The 25,694-nt window shown below is 44.0% G+C and overlaps 1 protein-coding gene across 1 annotated transcript in view; it reads left to right on the plus strand.

The window, feature by feature from the left end:
• Positions 1-25,694, plus strand: part of PTPN3 (protein tyrosine phosphatase non-receptor type 3) — a 1,427,127-nt gene that overhangs the window by 1,069,348 nt on the left and 332,085 nt on the right. The window contains 1 exon segment of the mRNA XM_040432350.1: positions 9,680-9,808. Coding sequence (XP_040288284.1) covers positions 9,680-9,808 — 129 coding nt within the window.

A 25,694-nucleotide genomic window follows, 5' to 3' on the forward strand; every position in this document is an offset into this window, starting at 1 on the left:
CCTAGTAGCTTAGGTTAGTTAAAACATACAAGCTTGGTTAAATTATCTATACAATTAATTTCAGTAATAATAAATTTACTTGGGTTTCCTTTATCTGATATATTTTAAAAGGAATCTGGAGCAGTTATGACCCCTTAAAACTGCTTACTGAGGTAAATAGGTGAGGGATTAAACATATGATCATGTACGAGGGGTGTGAAGTGCCATTGAAGTAGTCCTTTCATGTGCAGTGTCCCGGGCTCTCTGCACTGAAGGCTTCCCAGCCCTCCTGCTGCTCTGAGTGATGACTCTATTGCCCAAAGAGGAGAACACTAGAGTCATCATTAAGAGCAGGGGGGAGGATGTGAGGAGGCTTCGGTGCTGGGACCCCAGGACCCTGCACATGAAGGGACCATTTTCATGGCAGTTGTGATAGTGATACCATTGGCATTAAACCTTCTCCTCAGTCATGAAAAGAAATATGAGCACCCACTAAATGTTTACACAGCTTTACCGATCTACCACTGTCATTTGTATTAAAATATCGTGTATATATTTTATTATATACACTACTCACAAAAAGTTAGGGATATTTGGATTTTAGGTGAAATTTATGGAAAACGTAAAAAGTTCACGCTACAGTTATATGATATCATGAAAGTAGGGCATTCAAGTAGAAGCATGCAATGGCGATTTCCTTATGTCAAACAATTTATTGAAATAAACGCCAACAGCAGTGGTGGGTATACCCCACAATAAATGTCAATGTGTCAGTAACTTGTCATGCGGCCTTGACGTCTCATGCGGTTCACAAGTCGACTTATTGTCTGCTGAGTCATGACACCCCACTCTTTTTGAAGGACAGCCCTCAGGTCATTGAGGTTCTGGGGTACAGTGTTACGAGCCTCTACATGGTGATTCAGCTGATCCCATAGGTTTTCAATGGGATTCAGGTATGGAGAAAGTGCAGACCACTCCATTTCAGGTACCCCAGTCTCCAGCAGCCGTTCCCTAATTATGCAACCTTGATGAGCTGGCACTTTGTCGTCCATGAAAATGAAATTAGGTCTGTGTTGTTCATGCAGAGGCACAATGACTGGATTAATGATGTTATTCAAGTAGTATGAGCTTGTTACTGTACTATTCACAAAGTGTAGGGCAGTTCCGTATTGACTAGACACACCTGCCCACACTGTAATACCACCACCACCACCAAAGGCTCATCGTTAGTGGCCATCATTACCGCTGAGGCCTACTGGTCTCTCATCCAGAGTAGATGCTCCCTGGCCCATGCAAGACGATGACGCCTGTGCCTAGTGGTGTGGTCAGGTACCCTTGCAGGTCATCTAGCATGCAGACCACACTGATGTAAACTGTTTTGAATGGTATGATGTGACACTTGGGTGCCTCTCACCTGCCTTAAATGTGCTTGTAGTTGTGTGGCATTCATCATCCGGTTCCTCATGGCATTGTTCATATTGAAGCAGTCATCAGTGTGGGATGTGGACAAAGCTCAGTGGCCACTTCCGTCTGAGAACATCCTGCTTGAAGCCTCGAAATGTCGAGTTACTGTTGATCAATTGTTAGGTGTCATCTTGGTCTCATGATGTCAAAATGTGAACAGCATTATGAGGAGGACTGTTAAAATACCAATTCTAATTGAACCAGGAAATTTATTGGGTGATTCATAGATCAAACACCTGTTGTGAATTGTTAGAGAACAGCAAAAAATACTCAAACATTGAACAGTTGGACATGTGCATTCAAAAGTTTAGAAAAGTCACATTAAGCTCACCTGTAAAGGTTAGAGTGCATTTTAGGTTCATCCTGAAATTTCACCTACAAGCCAAATATCCGTACCTTTTTGTGAGTAGTGTATTTATTACTCTGTTTGTAAACAATATTGAACTCGTTATTCCATTAATTATTGCTGTGCTTAAAGGGGTTATCACTTTAATTTTATGAAATTCGTTCACGCTTCGTTTGGTGGTAAAAGCAGAATTTCGTTATGGATTCCGTTACCACGGACCATAACACAATTCTATGACGGAATGCATCAACGGATCAGTCCCGTTTCCGTTATGCAGGGGAGTCCTCTCCTGCATAACGGAAATGGGACGGATCCGTTTTGCAGCCCATAGACTTCTATTATGATGAAATGAATAACAGAATGCCTCTAAAGGCATTCCATTATGCATTCCATCATAGAATTGCGTTATGGTCTGTGGTAACGGAATCCATAACGCAATTCTGCTTTTACCACCAAACGAAGCGTGAACGAATTTCAAAATATGAAATCTGCTCATCTCTAGTTATCACATGATTAATGTAAAAAATTTAAATCAGACATCATTTAGTACACAACAGTCTTTTTTTCTAACAAAGCTAGAACCAGCCGGGGTTGCAGTCCGCCTTGGGTGCCGGCTCTCAGGGGGTGCCAGAGTCCAGAAGTAATGAGCGCTTCCATCAATACAGATGGAAGCGCTCATTGCTGAAGCGCTGGGAGCTGCGGTCCTGTCACTCACCGCTCAGCTCCCCACACTCCTCCCCTCCTTCAGGCTGGTGGCACTCTGAATGCTGAAGCAGGGAGACTTCTCCCTGCTCCACCATTCACCATTTCTTCTATGGAGGGTGCACAGTGGGCATTTCTACTATGGAGGGGGCACAATGGAAATTTCTACTATGGAGGAGGCACAGTGCACAGAGGGCATTACTACTATGAAGGGGGCATGGAGGGCAATATTACTGTGAAGAGGGCACAATGGGCATTACTAGCTGAGAGGGCATTACTACTATTAAGGGGGCACAATGGGGATTTATACTATAGAGGGGACACAGAGGGCATTATTACTGTGAAGGGGGCACAATGGACATTATTTCTGTGAAGGGGGCACAATGGACATTATTTCTGTGAAGGGGGCACAATGGGCATTACTACTATTAAGGGGGCACAATGGGCATTATTACTATTAAGGGGGTGCAATGGGCATTATTACATGAAAGGGGGTACAATGGCAATTACTACTATTAAGGGTACACAATGAGGAAGGGGGCACAATAGGGATTATTACTATGAAGGTGGAACAATGGGGATTTTTACTATGAAGGGGGGACAATGGGGATTATTACTGTGAAGGGGGCACAAAGAGGGCATTACAACTGTGAAGGGGCACAGATAGGGCATTACTACTGTGAATAGGGCACAGAGAGGGCATACCTACTGTGAGGGGGGCACAATGAAGGAATAAATACTTTAAAGGGGAACAATGTGGGCATAACTACTGTTAGGGGGCATACATCTGTACAAAGCTATGAAGGTCGTACAATGAGAGCAATACTACTGTGAGGGGATATGATTTTTTTAAAGTATTGGGGGGTGCCAGAGAAAGGACCGGCCCCGGGTGCCAAACAACCTAGGCACGCCCCTGCTTCTTAGTGAGCTGGGAAAAGAAATTAAAAAAAGAGCAGGTGGCACTATAAGGATACACCTGTACAAAAGTTTAATTACATGCAATTACAAAAGTATTTATATCCAGGTGCTGGTTTAAAAACTGTAGAATATTTTTTGTGAGACAACCCCTTTAAGTTTGTTTAATTTTTTTTGTCTTGGACAGTTTACAGATCAGTAGTTAATACATAATACATATCTAGTTTATTATGCATACCACTAATCGAACACTTATTTTGCAGTAAAATATTGTTTGTACCCTGATATTAAATTGTAGTATTTATAGTCTATAGAAAAGATCTGTGGTCAGTATATATTTGTGTTTAATTAGCAGAACACTGGTCTTTATGTGTCCCAGTATTTTTACTCTATGTCGTTGGATAAATGCTATATAACTAACCTGTATTCCTTTGTTTGTATACACATTTTAAAGGGATCCAACTACTGGCACCTCCACCGTTTAGCTGTTTTAAAATACTACAGTGCTCACAAGCACAGCACTATACATAGTATAGTCGCTATGCTTTGTATTGCAATTGAGGCCCATTCACACGTAGGCCATGTGACATTACTGGCCTAAGTAGTAATGTGTTTTCCATTCATCACTACACTTTACCCTGTGCTGTGTTTACGTCTAGATAAGGTGTCCCAACTACACTTGTGTACTAAAAGACTCACTGTGACGGACGTACTGAGACATACGGACGTCCCGGCGACAGTGAGTGGCAGGAGATCTGTGAGACTGGCAACACGTGGTTTGATCTGACAGGTTTTCCTTGTGGATCAATAGGTGTCTGTGCTGTTTCTGGTAATGGCCACACCCCTTGCCTCCAGGTGTTGCTTATGTGGTCATTTAACCTTCCTTATTTATAGTTGCTTCTCCCACTGTGCTGTGCGGTTTATAGCTTCTGTGCCTGTGGATTGTTTGTGGTTGTATTTAGGCTGAGTTCCTGGTGCTTCCATGGCTTCTTTGAAGTTAAGTCTTCCCTTTCCCTTTTGTATTTTGTGTGCGGCATTTCCCTATTGTTTGTATTAGGCCTGAAGTAGACTCCTGTTCGTCCTTCCTTTTGGAAGAACAGGTAGTCTCGTCCCTGCCATTAGTACCAGGGTCCTATAGGGCTATATAGGACTCTAGGTATTCCTGCGTATGAACTAACCTAGCTTTGGGGTCTGTTCATACTGGTAGTCAGTCAGGATTTTGGTTAGGGTTTTTAACTAGGAGGTGTCCATCTTCCTTCCGTAGTTCTCAGGCCTGATTCCCTGTTTCCCCCTCCCCTCCTATGCTCGGTGTGGTGTTTCCCTCCCACAACGAAGCGTGACATTATAAACTGCCCGAACCGTCATTTTTTGTTTTTGTGTGCAGCCATGGATCCTATTGCTGTGCTGGCAGGTCAGCTGCAAGGGCTGTCTTTCAAGGTAGCTGACCTCCGCACGACCATCTCGTAGATGCAGAGATCACAGGCTGTTGGTCCTGGTGGTAGTGGTGGAGACCAGGCCTATCTGGAGCCTAAAGTTGCCCTCTCAGGCAGATTCTCTGGGGGACTTGATAATTTTATTTTGTTTAGGGAGGCGTGCAAACTGTATTTTAGGCTACGTCCACACTTATCTGGGGATGAGAAACAGTCGGTGTGGTTATTTCCTTGCTTAAGGGGGATGCGCAGTCGTCAGCTTTTTCTCTGCTGACCGGATCGCAGTCTCTCTGGTCAGTATATGAATTTTTCTAAGCTTTGAGTCTTATCTATGATGATCCGGATCGGACCTCTGTAGCCGAAATCAAGCTGCGCAGCCTTCGTCAGGGTGATTATTCCACTGAGATTTATTGCTGTGAGTGCAGGAGGTGGGCTACGGATACGGAGTGGAATAATACTGCCCTCCGTAGCCAGTTTTGTCAAGGGTTATCAGAGAGGCTGAAGGACGCTTTGGCCTTTCATGAAGCCCCAGTGTCTCTGGAGGCTGCTATGTCTCTGGCTATATGCATTGATAGACGCCTGAGAGAGATATCTAGGGGCCGAACCCATGCAATTTGTGGAGGCTACTCCTGTATCCGCTTTTAAGCATACTGGTAATAGGAAGGGAGTGTGTATTTTCTGCGGACAGAAGGGACATTTTATCCATGGCCATACATTCAACGGCAAAAAGAAAAAAAAGGGACATTTAATTCCCATCTGACTCTTGGAGGGGTGAGAGGAGAGTAAAAAAATGTGCATTTGTCTTTGACTGGTAGTACCCGATTTCTCCTGACTGCTGAGGTGGTGCTAGAGTAAAAAACTGTGGGTATTGAGGTGTTTATCGACAGCGGGGCCGTGGTGAACTTGATTGATGCTCAGTTCGTCCGTATGCACGGGTTTCCAACAAGTGCCTTAGAAAAAAAAACATTTCCATTTTTGCTATTGATTCTGCACCTCTAACTCAGAAGTGTTTCTCAAGTGGTGCATGAAATCGGATTAAGAGTATCTTAGAGTGGATGCCAGGATTTACCTCCACATCGGGAATATGATTGTCCTATCAACCTTATTCCCCGAGCTAAGTTGCCAAAATCTAGATTGTATAACCTTTCTGGACCTGAAAGACTGGCCATGAGAGAGTATATTGCCGAGAGTTTGGCTAATGGACACATAAGACCTTCCAAGTCTCCAGTGGCAGCAGGGTTATTTTTTGTTAAAAAAATTGACAGAGGTCTTCGGCCGTGTCTGGATTTCCGTGAACTCAATCGGATTGCTGTCCGTGATCCTTACCCTCTTCCTTTGATTCCCAATTTGTTTAACCAGATTGTTGGTGCTAAGGTGTTCTCCAAGTTGGACTTAAGGGGGGCATACAATCTGGTTAGGATCAAGGAAGGGGATGAATGGAAGACGGCTTTTAATACTCCTGAGGGGCACTTTGAGAACCTGGTCATGCCTTTTGGGTTGACCAAAGCTCCTGCGTTTTTCCAGCATTTTGTGAATGACATTTTTCATCACCTTGTGGGGAGGTGTGTAGTCATGTATTTGGATGACATTCTAATTTATTCTCCAGACATGGTGATACATCAGGTTCACGTTAGACAGGTGTTACAGATCCTAAGAGTTAATAAATTATAAGCAAAATTAGAGAAGTGTGTTTTTGCTGTACACAAGGTGCCGCTTTTGGGTTACCTGCTGTCATCTTCGGGTTTTCGAATGGATCCAGAGATAGTCTGTGCTGTATTGGACTGAAATCGACAAGAAAATCTGAAGGATCGTATGCGGTTTTTGGGGTTCACCAACTATTACCGAAAATGTATTCAGAACTATTCAACAATAGTAAAACCCTTAACTGACATGACTAAGAAAGGGACAGATGTTTCAGTTTGGTCTGATTCAGCGTTGCGAGCCTTTTCTGCGATTAAGGAATGCTTCTCTTCTGCCCCTATATTGGTGCAGCCGGATGTATCACAACCTTTCATTGTGGAAGTGGACCCGTCTGAGGTGGGGGTAGGAGCAGTTTTATCGCAGGGCCAGTCACCTGGTAAATGGCATAAAAAAAAAAACTCTCTTCCGCAGAGAGAAAGTATGATGTGGGTAACATAGAGTTACTGGCCATTAAGTTGGCTTTTGAGGAATGGCATCATTGGTTGGAAGGGGTGATTCATCCGATCACGGTATTTACTGATCACAAAAACCAGGCTTACCTGGAGTTGGCTAAACAACTGAACTCGAGGCAGGCCAGATGATCTTTGTTTTTCACCAGATTCAGTTTCACTGTCACCTATTGTCCTGGGGTTAAGAACGTCAAGGCAGATGCCTTGTCACGTAGTTCTCCTGGAGGTGGCGATTTAGAAAATCCGAGTCCTATACTGTTGGAAGGGGTGGTGATATTCGCTTTTTACTCTGACCTAGAGGTGAAGGTGTTAGAGGCCCAGGGAGACGCACCAGATTCTTGTCCCTCTGGGAAACTTTTTGTGCCATCAGAATTGCATCACAAGGTGTTTGAGGAACATCACTGTATGGTTCTTACGGGACACCCTGGGAGCAGATCCACTGCCGACCTCATCTCTCGTAGATTCTGGTGGCCAGGGTTGCGTAAATGTGTTGAGGACTATGTGTCAGCCTGTAGTACCTGTGACACATACTCGGCCTTCCGGATCTCTACTTCCGTTGCCCATCCTTTCCAGACCATGGACTCACTTATCCATGGATTTATCACTGATCTACCTAATTCTTCAGGAAAGACAGTGATTGTAATTGATTGCTTTAGTAAAATGGTGCTGCCAGGCCTACCTAATGCTAAAATACCTGCACAAGTGTTTGTTGACAACATTGCGAAACTCCATGGCATTCCCTCTGATGTGGTCTTGGATCGTGGGACTGAGTTTGTTTCCAGATTCTGGAAGGCGTTCTGTACTTCTATGGGGGTACAACTGTCCTTTTCTTCAGCTTTTCATCCTCAGTTGAACGGACAGACGGATCACACTAATCAGAGTCTGGAGACTTACTTGAGATGTTTTGTCTCTGAGAATCATGAGGATTGGTTCTTTGGCAGAGTTTTTCATAAATAATCGTAGATAGGAGTCCACTGGGAAGTTGCCGTTTTTTGGTGCATATGTGTTTCACCCACAGTTTGGCACATTTTCTGGTTTAGATACTTCTGGTATCCCTGAGGTGGAATGTTTTTCATCATCATTGTCATCTATCTGGTGGAAAATTCATAATAACTTAATGAATATGGGCAACAAGTATAAACGTCTGGCTGACAGGAAACATATAAATGGTCCGGACCTAAGAGTCGGTGATTCTGTGTGGCTGTCCGCAAGAAACATTAAGTTGATAGTACCTTCTTGGAAGTTGGGTCCAAGGTTTATTGGTCCAGATAAGATCACTGCCATTTATAATCCTGTAGCTTTTCGTCTTGAACTTAATCAGGTCCTGAAAATTCATAATGTGTTTCATAAATCTTTGTTGAAGAGATATGTTGGAGCCATCTTCCTTGCCACCCGCTCTTGTCATGGTGGATGTTAGATTGGAATTTCAGATCGCCAAGATAATTGACTCTCGAGTTCTCCGTAGGTCTCTTCAGTATCTTGTTCACTAGAAGTGTTATGGACCAGAGGAGAGAATGTGGGTACCGGCATCTGACCTGAATGCCAGGCGTTTGGTGAAAGTTTTTCACAGGTCTCACCTAGATAAGGTCAGTCCTGGGTGCCCGGAGGTCACATGTAGAAGGGGGGTACTGTGACGGACGTATCGAGACATATGGACGTCCCGGCGACAGTGAGTGGCAGGAGATCTGTGAGACTGGCAACACGTGGTTTGATCTGACAGGTTTTCCTTGTGGATCAATAGGTGTCTGTGTTGTTTCTGGTAATGGCCACACCCCTTGCCTCCAGGTGTTGCTTATGTGGTCATTTAACCTTCCTTATTTATAGTTGCTTCTCCCACTATGCTGTGCGGTTTATAGCTTCTGTGCCTGTGGATTGTTTGTGGTTGGATCTCGGCTGAGTTCCTGGTGCTTCCATAGCCTCTTTGAAGTTAAGTCTTTCCTTTCCCTTTTGTATTTTGTTTGGGTTCTGTGTGTTGCATTTTCCTATTGTTTTTATTAGGCCTGAAGAAGACTCCTGTCGGTCTTTCCTTTTGGAAGAACGGGTAGTCTTGTTCCTGCCATTAGTACCAGGGTCCTATAGGGCTAGATAGGACTCTAGGTATTCCTGTGTACGAACTCCCCTAAGGGTCTGTTAATACTGGTAGTCGGTGAGAGTTTTGGTTAGAGTTTTCACTAGGAGGTGTCCAACTTCCTTCCCTAGTTCTCAGGCCTGATTCCCTGTTTCCCCCTCCCCTTCTATGCTCGGTGTGGTGTTTCCCTTCCACACCAAAGTGTGACACTGACACTCACTTTAACACTTTATTTCTGCATCTGTGTAGATACATGTATCTATACTGATGCAGTAATAAAGCAGTGAATTAAAGCGAGTGCCAGTCTTCTTGTACACAAGTATAGTAGGGACACCTTATCTAGACGTAAACACAGCACAGGGTAAATAGAGTGCTGCAGCGTCTTTAAACAGATAATTGGGTTCCTGGGAGTTGGACGCCCGCCCCCCGATTAGATATTGATGACCTATCCTGAGAATAGGTAATAAGTATTTTACTCCTGGAAAACCACTTAGAAGGGAATAAAAAAAAAAAATGTTTTAATAATGTGGGAATGAAAACTTCTATGAAAACTGCATGTTGTATTTGTATAGGTATATAGTCTATATAATTCTTCCATAAATTAATAAATGATGTGTTCCTTTAGACCAAATGTCAGCAGTATTGGCCTGACCCTCCTGATGTGATGGAATATGGGAATTTCCAAGTTATATGTAACTCTGAAGACTGTACAATCGCTTATGTCTTCAGAGAAATGACATTAACAAACAAAGAGGTAACAGTCTGGTGCCTTTTTGATAAATTTTATTGAGAATAGTGCTTATTTTTTGTCTTGGGATTATGATTGAGCATAAATTTGTCAAATTAATTTTAGCTACAGTATAAATATCATATAAGAAAAAAGATAGTTTATTAATGATCTAAAATGTAATCTATTAGTCACCAGTTAATATAACGTTTAAGATGCTCGCTTGTCAGATGTTTTTCAAGTGCTTGGACAGTGCTATATTGCTTCAAGAGACCATACAAAGGGGGCAGAGCATGGAAGCTGATGGTGACAGAAGCCTGATCCTGTAGCTTCTAACCTTTTTAACAGCTTCCCGTTCCTTCTGATAGTCAGAGCTGGAAGGGGAAAGAAAACTGACCTGATGGATATCCAAAGACCTAACAAAACTGAAGGGGATCTTCTAAAATTTCTGAGGAAGAAAGCATTGTTGGACTGGGTGCCTTGGGCCCTCAAGTGGAATTGAATCTGGTGGCCCACCCTATAGCTATGTGGAAATATTAGGATATGTCCACATGTGACATAAACACAACAGATTTTCAGGACACAAATCTGTGGCGGTAAATCCACAGTGTTAATGTACCAGCAAATAGGCTATGATTTTAAGGACTGTCGTCCACATGCTTTAAATAAAATTCTATTCACATTCACATAGTGCTTCCCACATATTACACATTGCATTTTTCACATGAAATCACAGATATCACATAAAGGAGTTAATATAAAATAATTTTCCTGTAGAAAAAGAAACAAATGTTTTAGTTTTAATCAAATATTGACATAAATGGCAGCTCTGTTTTCCACATCTATAGCAACCTTGTATATATAACCATATATATAACCAATTGTGGTTTACTTTTTTATTAGAAAATAAAGGAGAAATCATATTTCCTAAACTACATGTTTTTTTTGCAACAAAATTACAACCTGTCTCCAAAATACGGGAAAGAATAGGATCTTTATTTAGTATTTGTATTGATATTAATTAAAATTTCCACTACTTTAGAAAAATCTTGGCTATAGCAAGTAGAAAAAGTTACCTGTCTATTCACATAATGTGTTTTTTGCCTTTTAGTTTTTTTAGTTTTTTTATTAGAACTTTGTACTGTTTCTGAAAGTAAGCCTGGTCTTGATCTCTTATCTATAATAGCTATAGCTCGATTTTATAGGCCTGCATGATAACCTCTATCTTTAAATCTCTTTATAAGTTGCTCCTTTTGTACCTCATAATTAGAGATGAGCGAATCGAAGCTGACTAAGTAGAATTCGATCCAAATTTCAGGAAAAATTTGATTCGTAACGAATGTGAATTTCCTCACGCTTCGCGGTAACGAATCACAATTTTTCCTAAAATGCCGGCTACACGTGTGAGGACTGAGGACATGGGGCAAGGAACTCTGGGAAGGCGGGATCACCCAGATTGAAATGCCTGCATGCAGCCAATCAGCAGCCAGACAGCCCTGAGTTGTCACAACCCTGTAAATATGGCAGCCATTTTAGATTCTGCCATTTTCCAACATTCTGCGTGCAGGGACATACGTGAGAAGGTGTAGGGACAGCAATAGTAAAAACCTCATTACGAACAAAGAAACTGAAAAAACTATTTATAAGTGCAGGGAAAGGATAGGGAGCAATTATTTCACAGCATCTTAGTGCAGGGAGAGACGTCAGAAGGCGCTAGGGACAGTGCTAGAAAAGCGATTTACAAGTGCAGAGAAAGATTATTTAGGCATCCAAATAGCCATTATACAGCTCTGGAAAAAAGAAGAATGCAGCAGCACTCTGCAAACACAAATAAAGTACAGTAATGCTATAATTATAGAAAACATTCTAGTGTAAATTCTAAGCTTATTTTGCAAGGTAGAGACTCTTGGCAAATATATTTTGTACAAAATTATTTGAGCCCTTCTGCCAAACGTCAAGGCGATCTCTTATCAGACGGGAACCTAACACAAATCCTACCTGTTGTGTGCCATAATGGCCACCATAAAATTCAGGGACTACAGGTTCCACATACAGTACAGACCAAAAGTTTGGACACACCTTCTGTGACAAACTGCCATTTGCCACTGGGCATTGTAGAGGACTTATGGCTAGCCTCCTGCTCTATGACTATGGCCCCGGGACATATTACCTTCTTCCATACTGAACTTTCAGCTCCAGAGACTAAGTCCCGTTCGAAGATGGGACTTAGTCGTTTTTCTGCATGTAAATTGACCGACCACACAGCCCAAATCTATGGAACTGTTTTGGGCAGGAAATTGTGCTTGCGGTCGGTCATAAAGTACTTCCACTAAGCTTTTGATCTGCTGGAGGGATTTGTGTGATTTTTGGAAGTGTTTATGTTTGATGCAAGCTGAGTTTAAATATGTAATTTTTATGGAGATGGAATGTATGGTTTTAAAGTTACAGTGTATGTTTAAAAACTGTATTTTTACTGTCTGTGATAGTTATGTTAATTTATAATTATATCCCAGACAGAAGGGAGGATTTTGTGTATTTGGGTGGTGACTCCTCTCCTGTTGTTCTCACATGTGTATTGGTGGTTTCCCTTTGTCCTGGGAGATAATTGAATTGCTCTTCGGGTGTCTCCAGGGCAGAGAGGAGGAAACCATGATGCATTGTGGGGACCTGCATAAATACGGGCGGGTAGCCCTCAATAAAGAGTTCAGTTCAGTTCAGTTCAGTTCATGTTTTTCTGACCCTTCAAAACGCAGCCTTGTCTCGTTATTGGAGGGAATTGCTGCATCACGCTGGGGATTGCTATGCTCTGCATATTCCCTGGAGGAGAGATCTTTCCCACACGGTCCTGAATACTGGAGGTTCATTCAGGGTGGAAGGAAGACGGCGCGGCTCCAGTTAAGCTACGGCGGTTGTGGAGTCTGCGGTGCTTGTGGTGTCCAGTGCGGTGCTTGTGGTCCTCGGCTCAAGCTAGGAAGCGTCCATTAACGGAAGCGGATCCGTTACACCTTCTCATTCAAAGAGTTTTCTTTATTTTCATGACTATGAAGGCATCAAAACTATGAATTAACACATGTGCAATTATATACATAACAACAAACAAGTGTGAAACAACTGAAAATATGTCATATTCTAGGTTCTTCAAAGTAGCCATCTTTTGCTTTGATTACTGCTTTGCACACTCTTGGCATTCTCTTGATGAGCTTCAAGAGGTAGTCCCCTGAAATGGTCTTCCAACAGTCTTGAAGGAGTTCCCAGAGATGCTTAGCACTTGTTGGCCCTTTTGCCTTCACTCTGCGGTCCAGCTCGATTGGGTTCAGGTCTGGTGACTGTGGAGGCCAGGTCATCTGGCGCAGCACCCCATTACTCTCCTTCATGGTCAAATAGCCCTTACTTTCAAAGTTTTCCCAATTTTTCGGCTGACTGACTGACCTTCATTTCTTAAAGTAATGATGGCCACTTGTTTTTCTTTACTTTTGCTTTTTTATTGCTATACTACCAATTCTAACAGTCTATTCAGTAGGACTATCAGCTGTGTATCCACCTGACTTCTCCTCAACGCAACTGAGTGTCCCAACCCCATTTATAAGGCAAGAAATCCCACTTATTAAACCTGACAGGGCACACCTGTGAAGTGAAAACCATTTCAGGGGACTACCTCTTGAAGCTCATCAAGAGAATGCCAAGAGTGTACAAAGCAGTAATCAAAGCAAAAGGTGGCTACTTTGAAGAACCTAGAATATGACATATTTTCAGTTGTTTCACACTTGTTTGTTATGTATATAATTCCACATGTGTTAATTCATAGTTTTGATGCCTTCATAGTCATGAAAATAAAGAAAACTCTTTGAATGAGAAGGTGTGTCCAAACTTTTGGTCTGTACTGTACATGCTGGGTCCACTCTGCTTTTTACCATTTTTGGTACCTTAACGGCCTCCATTACGTCCAGGGATGCAGGTACCAACATGCATGCCGAGCCCACTCTATACCTAGCAAAAACAGAAGAAAATGGAGCTCATGGTACCAAAAAGTAAAAATATATTTTATTTGAACATGATTTGGCACCAGGATAGGTATAGAGTGGAAAAACAAAGACGACCCAGGGTGTCCCAAAGGGGAGTGAAGGACAGTGCCCACCTAATATGACCACAAGGGGCACCCGTGATTTGTAACTCGGTACAAGCTCCCGAGTATAATAGCAGAAACAGAAGAAAATGGAGCTCATGGTACCAAAAAGTAAAAATATATTTTATTTGAACATGATTAAAAAATACATAGGTAAGGAAGCCAGTAAATATAATGCCTTTTACAAAGTGAATGGAGGCAGAGAAAGAGCGCCACCCTGGGATAGCACACAGGTCAGTAGTATAACATATATGTATGGATCAAAGGAAAATGATAGGCACAATGGCCAACCTCTGAACCAAAAGCAGTGTGAAAGCTAAAGTACACAGGTGAGTCAATGGTCAGCAGACAAACCCACACGGCAGTGAAACAAGGTATGTTTAGCAAATGCAGTATAATAAGCAACAGACCAAGAAATAGAGACCAGGTGCGGTAAGACACCGGAGGGCCGTGTGCTGAACTACCCAAGATAGCGCTACCCCAACGCGCGTTTCGGCGTGCCTTCGTCTGGGGGTAACGCCATCACTGTGAATCTGGTATTTACAGCCTCTCTCAACCAATGAGAGATTAATACTCACTCGTCCCCAGGTGTGCATGTCAGTTGCGCGAGACTCCAGTCAAGCCGCATCCGGCTGCCTCGTGGGATGCGGCTTGACTGGAAGGGAACGAAGGGGAAAGGGAAAGGAAAAATGAAAAGAAAAAAAAAAAAAGAAAAAGGTACAAGCCAGGCACGCAATGCATATGTATCTGTGCATGTGACAAAGTTTGACAGAGGTTCAGGTAACTAAAACATGATAAGCTGGAAAGGAAATCCAGTTGTGGCAGATGTAGGTCAATGGGAGGCAAAAGGATGTGGCGTCCTGCAACAAAACAAGGTACTGGAGAGAGGGACAAAATATTGAAAAAAATTAATTAATAAAAAATAATAATAACTAAAAAATGTTAAAAGAAAGATAGTGGGATCCACAGTCGTGGGCCCAGCGGTTACAAGAAGAAAGATAAGCCCAAATTATCATTTAGGCCTCTGGGACGTAAAGTCCCAAGGGTCCAGATCCAACGGCTCTCCTTTTGGGCTAGCCTCTTGGATACATTACCAGCATGTAGGTCAACCTGGATACAGTCAATCCCTCTGACCTTAAGAAGTCTCGGATTACACAAATGAAATTCCTTAAAGTGCCTCGCAATTGGTTTGAGGACCTCCTTTGTTTCCTGTGCATTCAAAATGTCCCTTACATGTTCCCGCACGACCCTCAACTCGCGTGTTGTCAAGCCCACATATATCTTAGGGCATGGGCATAAAGCATAATACACCACCCGCGTGCTGGAGCATGTAAAGGACTGATAGATCTTACAGGACCTAGTTCCAGAGGAGTCCATAAAGTCAGAGGATCGCTCCATGTTGGGACATGCTGCACATCTGCCGCAAGGTCTAAAACCGGTCTTTGGGCTACTTTGTCCGACACAAAGTTGAGGAGATACTGGTTGTAGGTAGCTTCTAACCAGATTATCTCGTAGGGTATTAGCCCTACGTGCCGTGACAAGGGGTCGTGTAGACAGGAGTTTTTCCAAGACGGGATCCGTTAATAAAATGGGCCAGTGTGAAGCTAAACACTTCCTCATTTCCTCCCAATGTGAGTGGTACGTGCTTATAAATCTATTTTTTTATCAGATACCCTATCTCTTTTGGTTTGTAATAATTGGATCTGATCCTGGGTCTTAGCTCGCCAATATGCGTTTTTAATGGAGCGATGGCTATAGCCTCTCCTGAGGAAACGGTCCCTCAGATCACTGGCCTGTCTTTCAAAAGTCGCATCGTCGGAACATATCCGATGAATGCATAAAAATTGGCCAACAGGGATGGCGGAGATGGTGCTCTTGGGATGCAAAGAAGTTGCATGCAAATAAGCATTGACAGCCGTCTCCTTACGGAAAACGTCAGTCCTAAGCTGACCGCCAACATCCCTGAACACAGATACGTCCAGAAAATCAACTCTCTGTTTGTGGTACGTATAAGTCAGTTTGATATTTCTGGAGTTGGTGTTAAGTACCTTAAAGAAATCATGAAGTTGTTCCTCAGTTCCCTGCTAGATCAAGAAAACGTCATCTATGTACCCCGCCCATGATGACGTGTCTGTCTGACAGGAAAAGGTCCCTCTCCCACAGCCCCAGGAACAGGTTAGCATACGCAGGTGCGCATGCTGCCCCCATAGCTGTCCCCTGGAGCTGCAGGAAAAAGGACCCATTGGTGGAAAAGAAATTCCTTGTGAGCATAAATTTGAGGAGTTGTAACAGAAACGAAGAAAAATCCCTGGGAAGACTGCTGGTAGAGAGAAAAAACTCTACTGCCCGCAGGCCATCCACATGTTGGATACTGGTGTAAAGGGATTCTACCATGATGTTATCCTCATCAAGGGTAATCCCCTGTATCCTCTGCAAAAAGTCAGAAGTATCTCTGACACGCGAAGGTAGAGTTTCCACAATTGGTTTAAGGTGGAAATCCAATAGTTTGCAAGGGTTGGAATGGACGGTTCCTGAATGACGAGTGCTTCGTACATCTGTTTGGAGATGATGTTCCTCTCCAATCCAGTGTCCAAGATTTTCATTAGTTCACCTCTAAAGGAAATCGAGGGATTAAAAGTTAGTTTCTGGTAACAGACTGGATTTTTCAATTGCCGGTATGCTTCCGCTAGATACATATTACGGGGCCAAACCACCAAATTTCCCCCCTTGTCGGCAGGTTTATAGATAACATCCATTTTTTTCATTTTATCAAGGCTTTGTCGTTGATCCCTATCAAGGTTATCTCGTCGAACAGACGTAGAGATTTGCTCAAAGTCCTTGCTGACCATCTTAACAAAGAGGTCAATTGCCGGACATAACGACAGGGGGGGAAATTTCTTGGACTTCTTTCTTATCTCCAATGGTATTTCATTGGCGATATTGGTGACAGGTCCCTCCTGTTCTAACAGCAGATCCTCCAAGATACGGAGAGCCCGCGGTTCATCCTCAGTATTAAGGGCCCCACCTGAATCGCCCCTGGTGTGCCATCTCTTCATCATCAAAGAGCGCCCAAAAAGGTGCAAGTCTTTGATGGCTGTAAAGCAATCAAACCTACAACTGGGTGCATACGATAGGCCCTTCTCCAACAGAGTAGTGTTGGGCTCATTGTCCGTATGTCTCGTATTTGAAGTTGACTCCGGTTGCCTTTTTCTCCCGGGTCCATTCCCATGCTCCATCTTTCTCTTATTGCGAGTCAGGCGGGCTGGATTGGTACCTTGTGACTGAGGATCTCCTACTGATGATACAGAGGATACTGAGGATGATCTACTGCGGGACCTATTTCTGTTAGGTTCTCTGTTTTTCCATTTATATACGCGATTTTGTTGCGCATCGTTGCTGTCCCTAGAGAACTTCTTAATTTCTGGATTTCTTTTTCCCAAATTGGGTATTTTGTATCTAATTGTTCTTGGAAGGTCTTCAAAAGTTCTGTGCTGCAGTTACTCAACAGACATGCCTGTAATTGGTCAATTTCCATATCCATCTGTTCCAGACTTTTTTTGTTATGACCAATCAGAAGCTCCATGAACTTAAATGAGCTCTGATTGCAGGTCTCCTCCCATTTGGAGACAAAATTGTCATCCTCTATGGGAAAAGAGGGAAAAACCTGTATCCTTAGGCCACGGGGGATGAGGCCTCTCTGGAGATATTTTTCCAGGAAGGCCTTATTCCACCATGTACGTGCTCTTTTATGTAGCAATTGTTGTAATGAGTTTTGGACCTCTTTAATCATGCCACCGCTGGGACCACCCACTGCTCCTTCATCTTTAAAAATGGCATCAAGTTGAGAAAGCCAGGATAGTTCTCTGACCTTGTAATCCATGGTGATCTTGAGGTCAGAAATCTGTGAAAATAGACAGTACAAATTAATTAGAAAAACAAAGACGACCCATGTTATACTTTTATCTATATATGATGGTTTTTCGCTGAGTCAATCAGGTCTTTTGATGGGAGGCATACTGTTAGGTTGGTGCCCTGTTCCTCCTCCTCTTCTGTGATGTGTGCGCATGTCACCCAGCACCGCCTCCGGCGCCTCGCGCCTGTGCGTCCGTGCGCCGCAGCCGTCCGATCATGTGACTTGTTCACGTGGTGTGGGCGTGTCGGTGGGACGCCGGCCGCGAGACAGCCGGATGCGGCTTGACTGGAGTCTCGTGCGCCAACTGACATGCACACCTGGGGACGAGTGAGTATTAATCTCTCATTGGTTGAGAGAGGCTGTAAATACAAGATTCACAGTGATGGCGTTACCCGCAGACGAAGGCACGCCAAAAAACGCGCGTTGGGGTAGCGCCATCCTGGGTAGTTCAGCACACGGTCCTGGTTTCAGGTGAGCCATTGCTCGTGCTATCACCTCCACGGTATTTTGACTCCGGTGTCTTACCGCACCTGGTCTCTATTTCTTGGTCTGTTGCTTATTATACTGCATTTGCTAAACATACCTTGTTTCACTGCCGTGTGGGTTTGTCTGCTGACCATTGACTCACCTGTGTACTTTAGCTTTCACACTGCTTTTGGTTCAGAGGTTGGCCGTTGTGCCTATCATTTTCCTTTGATCCATACATATATGTTATACTACTGACCTGTGTGCTAGGGTGCGCCAGGGTGGCGCTCTTTCTCTGCCTCCATTCACTTTGTAAAAGGCATTATATTTACTGGCTTCCTTACCTATGTATTTTTTAATCATGTTCAAATAAAATATATTTTTACTTTTTGGTACCATGAGCTCCATTTTCTTCTGTTTCTGCTATTATACTCGGGAGCTTGTACCGAGTTACAAATCACGGGTGCCCCTTGTGGTCATATTAGGTGGGCACTGTCCTTCACTCCCCTTTGGGACACCCTGGGTCGTCTTTGTTTTTCCACTCTATACCTATCCTGGTGCCAAATGGCTGCCAATACATACAATAAGAGCAGGCTACAGCTTTATACTTACTCTAATTAAAATCAGCCTATGGGGCAGACAGGCTAGTCAGAAGTGCGAGTCATGAAAGGTAATATTTATTAACTTCGGATTAAAAACCAGACATCATCAAGGTAGACAAAAAAATTATTCACAGTGTGGCGTTTCGGGCTCCTTAATTACTGCCCTTCATCATCACGTACAGAAATGAAACAATACAAAGTAGGAACTTACACTAATTGGCTCCTTGCCCTGGCTGAGCCAATTCACACAGGTGATCTGGTGGTGGGGTGGGGGAGGGGGAACGAGTGGGAACAGCATAACAAAATAAAATTTGACAATCAAAAAACTTTTACCTATATTGCAAGACCAAATCATATTTTTTATTAAGACCATTTGGTACACTGGTTCCCAAACTGAAAAACCAAAAGATTTCTCTGCTCAGTAACTTGAGCCTCCAGTCTCCTCCCCTAATCGGCAAAGTGACTCTTTCGATTCCCTGGACAGTAAACGCAGATGTATCACCCCTATGTACAGTTGTAATGAAATGTCGCTGCTAAAACATTACGTGACTGGTAATGTGGTATATCTGAAAGGTGTTTCCTAATCCTGACCTTCAGCTGATGTACAGCTGGTTGTACAGCCCACGTATTGTAATGAGCAGTCTCTGCAGGTAATGACATAAACAACATATTCTGTGTTGCAGTTAATATACTGTTGCACTGTATACCCATTGCCATTAGCCACAGAGACAACACTACTACTGACTGTCATATATTTGCAGCAGATACATTTAGTACTGCCACACCTGTAACTACCCTTGGTGGAAAGCCAAGTGGGTTGATTGGCTTTGCGGTCATAAAATAAACTAGGGCTACGTTTTTGTCCTACAGTGGGTGCTTTTTTCACCACAAATCTAGCTCCTTCTGTAACTATCTGACCATTCCTTGTCATAATTTAAAATAGGTAGATGTTTGCGGTTGATGTTACATATTTGTGTATACTCCTTGCTGTACTTTATGACGAAAGTGACAGGTGAAATAGAATGATTATCCCTGCTCTTGTGTACAGCTTTCCTGTAGTTTTTAACTCTTGCAGGAATATGTGGAAATAACAAAGTTTCCCTGTCACATGCTGCCGCCCATTCTTTGGCTCTATTCACACTATGTGAGGTGTATTGCCTAGTCTGTAATCTTGCTGCAATGGTTGTCGCTTCAGATTCAAATAAATCGGGCGTAGAACAGTTACACTTGGCTCTCAACATTTCTCCCTTTGGAATATTCTTGATGAAATGTTGTGGATGGCGAAAAAAAATAAACAAACCAGCACCTCCACAATAAGTGAATATAAGAACGCAGGTGCACGCTACCTTGGCTAAAACACACTTGGATTAGTAGAACTACAGGTAACAGCACTCTGCTAGTAAATTGCACAAAGATATAAGCAAACACTGAAAGAATAAATGCTTGGTGGTCATACTTACTGCAAATGCAGCTAGAAGCTCTTTGCGAATATAATTGATCAAAAATATTTCGGGCCCATCTACCGGTCGTCAAGGTCGCTTCTAATCAGATGGGTCCTACTCTGACATGCCTCTCCTGGGCTTACAGCCTACAATCTGGGCAAAGTAGTACCAAGCTGCATCCTACGCATGCCTCTCCCAGGCTGTGAGCCTGCAGTATGGGCTGGGTAGAATACAGCTGTACAAGCTATCTAATTAAAAGCACATGTGAATGGGCTGGTGGTGCACGGTTCAATCTCACCACCAGGGGGAGCCACTCCCCTAGTGGCAGTGACAATGGGGAAAAAAATAAACGAACCAGCACCTCCACAATAAGTGAATATAAGAACGCAGGTGCATGCTACCTTGGCTAAAACACTCTTGGATTAGTAGAACTACAGGTAACAGCACTCTGCTAGTAAATTGCACAAAGATATAAGTGTAACGGTCACGTCCACACACACACACAGGGGGAAGGGTAGTGACCACTGCGCTCCACCCTCACCCCTGGCCCTGCCTACTTGCCTCACGAGTCCTGATGACAGGGGACAACTGGACGGCAGTCCCTAACTTAGGATATGTGCATGGAAGACAGACAAGACAAAATACGGAACATGAACGGACCGGGTCAGAACCAAGAGAGCTACACAGTACAACGGATTAAGCAAAGAATGGTCAGGAGAAGCCGGGGTCAAATACCAGGAGAGTAGTGTAGTACAAGAGGAGTCCAAAGAGAGTAGTCAGGTGGGAGCAGAGGTCACAATACCAGGATGTATGCGCAGTACAGGAGGAGCAGGCAGAGGATCGTCAGGGAACAGGATCAGGTAAATATTCAGTAGTCCAACAAATAGCCAGGAACCTAGAAATTAACAGGCAACCTGTAGCCAGCAGGCTGCCTGTATTTATAGTGGGGAGTGAGGGTCATGTGACGTGGCCAGCGTCACATGACCGACAGACCAACCAGTCGAGCACCGAGTGATCAGCTCGGCGCTCAAGGCAGACTAGGAGCAGAGAGCCACCCAGCTAGTAAAGCCGCCCTGGGAATGAGGTCAAACACAGAACCTCATCCCAAAAGCTAAGCAACAGTTCTGCGGGCAATGGGGGACCGAGTGCACCTTCGGAACCCCGTGACAGTACCCCCCCTTTTACGAGGGGCCACCGGACCCAAGACTTCAGGCGATGGCTTTTCAGGGTGTTCTAAATGAAATTTCCGAACAAGTCTAGGAGCATGAACCTCCCTGGCAGGTACCCAAGATCTCTCTTCAGGTCCATACCCCTTCCAGTGAATCAGGTACTGCAAGGAATTACGCACCTTCCTGACATCCACTATTTTAGACACCACATACTCGACAGCATCATTAACAAGAACTGGCGGAGGCGAGGCTTTTGATGGTACTACCGGTTCAAAATATTTTTTAAGCAGAGATTTATGGAACACATTATGAATGTGGAATGACTCAGGCAGCTCCAACCTAAAAGATACCGGGTTAATCACTTCCGTGATCTTATATGGTCCAATAAAACGAGGAGCAAATTTTTTAGAAGTTACCTTGAGAGATAGATTCTTGGAGGACAACCATACTTTATCCCCAACCTGAAAGTTTACCCCCCTTGAACGTCTCCTATCGGCCTTGAGTTTTTGAGAACATTGAGCCTTTTCTAGGTTCGATTGAACCCGGGCCCAAACTGTGCACAGTTCGGAGGAGAGTTTATCAGCTTCAGGGTTAGAGGAGGAGACGGACGACCCAGAATGAAAACGGGGATGAAAACCATGGTTACAAAAGAAAGGGGAGACCCCAGCAGAAGAATTGACACGGTTATTCAGAGCAAATTCAGCCAACGGAAGGAATTTGACCCATAATTGCTGGTCATCAGCAACATACAACCTCAGGAATTGTTCCACAGACTGATTAAGGCGTTCAGTCTGCCCATTACTCTCAGGATGGTAGGCGGAAGAAAAAGACAACAAAATTTTACATCTTTGACAGAAGGCCCTCCAGAATTTGGACACAAACTGCACACCCCTGTCCGAAACAATATTTTCCAGGATGCCATGTAAACGAACAATCTCTCTCACAAAAATAGACGCCAGGGTTTTAGCATTCGGAAGTTTAGACAGGGGAATGAAATGAACCATCTTGCTAAACCTATCGACCACTACCCAAACCACAGTCTTACCCTCCGCCAACGGTAGGTCAGTTATAAAGTCCATCGAGATATGGGACCAGGGTCTACTGGGAATGGGTAGGGGTCGTAGGTTACCAGCAGGGCGAGTCCTAGGTGTCTTAGACCTGGCACAAACCTCACAGGCTGACACGTAGGACTTGACATCCCTGGTCAGAGTGGGCCACCAATAAGATCTAGAAACCAGATCCTTAGTGCCCTCAATACCCGGATGTCCACAAAAGGCAGAATCGTGACACTCACCCAACAGCTGGAGACGAAATTGTACGGGAACAAACAACTTATCTGTTGGGGTGGATGCCGGTGCCAGATGTTGTTCAGCCTTAATGCGAGCCGAGATATCCTGGGTTAGAGCCGCTAAGAAGATGTTTGCTGGTAGGATGGATTCAGGCGGCGTCTCAGTGGGTTGAAAAGCATGGAAGCTCCGCGATAATGCGTCTGCCTTCACATTTTTACTTCCCGGCCTGAACGTAATGGAGAAATCAAAAGGGGTAAAAAACAGAGCCCATCGGGCTTGTCGGGGATTCAACCTCTTAGCGGACTCGAGAAACATTAGGTTTTTATGGTCAGTGACAACAGTTACTCGATGCCTTGCCCCCTCCAAAAAATGTCTCCACTCCTCAAATGCCCATTTAATGGCCAACAGCTCCCTATTCCCTATGTCGTAGTTTCTCTCCGTGGGAGAGAATTTCCTAGAGAAGAAGGCACACGGTCTCAAGTTAGTGAGGCTAGCAGGACCTTGTGAAAGGACTGCTCCTGCGCCGTCCTCGGACGCATCCACCTCCACAATAAAGGGTCTCTCCTGATCAGGCTGGATCAGAATGGGAGCGCTACTAAATGCCTTTTTTAATGTTTCAAATGAAGAAATGGCCTTGGTAGACCAATTCTCCAAATCCGCCCCTTTCTTAGTAAGGTCGGTCAATGGCTTAGCAATTACAGAAAAATTCATGATGAATTTACGGTAGTAATTAGCGAAACCCAAAAACCGTTGTAAAGCCTTTAAGGATGAAGGCCTTACCCATTCCTTAATTGCTAAAACCTTACCAGGATCCATCTTAAAGGCGTGAGGAGTCAAAACATTCCCTAGAAACAGTATCTCCTGTACACCAAAGACACATTTCTCTTGCTTAGCGGATAGCTGGTTCTCCCTCAACACCTCCAATACTTGTTTGACATGGGACACATGAGATTCGAAATCAGGAGAGAATATCAAAATGTCGTCAAGATAGACAATAATAAATTTACCTAAGAACTCCCTAAGAATATCGTTCATTAAGTTTTGGAACACAGCTGGGGCATTGCTGAGTCCAAAAGGCATCACCTGATATTCAAAGTGTCCTATCGGAGTATTGAACGCTGTCTTCCATTCGTCTCCCTCCTTGATTCGGATTAGATTGTATGCCCCTTTCAGGTCAATCTTGGAAAACCAGGTTGCCCCCAAAACCTGGTTAAATAAATCCGGAATCAATGGGAGAAAGAATTTATTTTGGACAGTGATTTTATTTAATCTCCGGTAATCAATACAAGGCCTAAGACCACCATCCTTCTTTTTAACAAAGAAAAACCCTGCTCCCATAGGAGAGACTGAAGGTTTAATATGCCCTTTAGCAAGGCTCTCCTTAATATAATCTTCCATAGCCTTGCGTTCGGGCCCTGAAAGATTATAAATTCGACCTTTAGGAAATTCGGCACCCTCAATTAGCTCTATGGCGCAATCATAAGGTCTATGGGGGGGTAGAACCTCTGGAGTAAGGGATGAGAACACATCAGAATATTCCTTAATAACAGAGGGTAATGTATTAGACCTTACTGAAACCCCAGCCTGGACCACGGACAAGCATTAGTCACACTTAGGTCCCCATTTCACCAACTCTCCTTTGGACCAATCAATGGTGGGGTTATGTAAACGGAGCCAAGGCAACCCTAGTACCACCTCAACCGGTAGGTTCTCCAGGACTAGAAGAGAACATCTCTCAGAGTGGCACACACCCACGGACAGAGAAATTTCAGAGGTACATGACCTCACCGTACCACCAATCAGGGGAGTAGCAGCAATAGCCATGACATGAATAGGTGTAGGTAAAGCAAACATTGGAATACCCAATTTACAAGCAAACTCAAAGTCAATAAAGCTGGCTGCTGAACCGGAGTCAATAAAGGCCTTACCCGGCCACTTATTAACCCCCAGAGAAATTGTTATGGGTACCAAAAGCTTACCTTTAGAAAAATCAGGGTGTACCTGGTCTTTAGGTTGTCTTGCCTGAGAAGACTTGTCAGAGAGAACCCTCTTAGGACACTTGTTGATCCAATGGCCAGGATCTCCACAGTAGAAGCACTCTCCGCGTCTGCGACAAAGATTACCCCGGGTCATGCCAACCTGCATGGGTTCCTCGGTGGAGACCTCAGTGTTGTCCCCGGAAAAGGCCTCTGGCTGGACCACCATCTGAGAACAGAACTGTCGTTCTTGTCGTCTCTCTCTAACTCGTCTGTCAAGTCGGACAACTAGGGTCATCATCTCCTCTAAGGTCTCAGGAATTTGGTAATTGACCAATAGATCTTTTAAATTATCAGATAGACCAGACCTAAACTGACTCTTCAGGGCTGGTTCATTCCATCCTGAGGGGACACACCACCGTCTGAATTGGGTGCAATACTCCTCCGCAGGGAGATGGCCCTGAACCAGTGCCCTAAGAGCTGTCTCAGCTACCAGGGCCCTGTCTGGTTCGTCATAGAGGGTACCCAGGGCCTGAAAAAACCCCTCCACAGAAGTTAGACAACTGGCCCCAGGAGGTAACGAAAATGCCCAGTCCTGGGGATCACCCTGTAGTAGAGAAATGATAATCCCCATGCGTTGCCTCTCGGGACCGGAGGACACGGGGCGCAAACGGAAGTAGAGTTTGCAATTCTCCTTAAAGGAGAGAAACCTCTTCCGGTCTCCAGAAAAGGGTTCTGGGAGCTTGATCTGGGGTTCAAAATATGGACTGGAGGACAGAGGAGTGGAAGAACCTTGCCCTAACTCACAAGAACGGAGTTTCTCTCCTAGCTCCTGCACCCTCTGTGTCAAATTAGAGACATGGTCAGTCAGGGTAGTAAGAGGATTCATGATACAGTGGTTATTGGGCCTGTTAATCTGTAACGGTCACGTCCA

Source organism: Bufo bufo, chromosome 5 (assembly GCF_905171765.1).
Source record: "Bufo bufo chromosome 5, aBufBuf1.1, whole genome shotgun sequence".
In the NCBI taxonomy this organism is placed as follows: domain Eukaryota; kingdom Metazoa; phylum Chordata; class Amphibia; order Anura; family Bufonidae; genus Bufo; species Bufo bufo.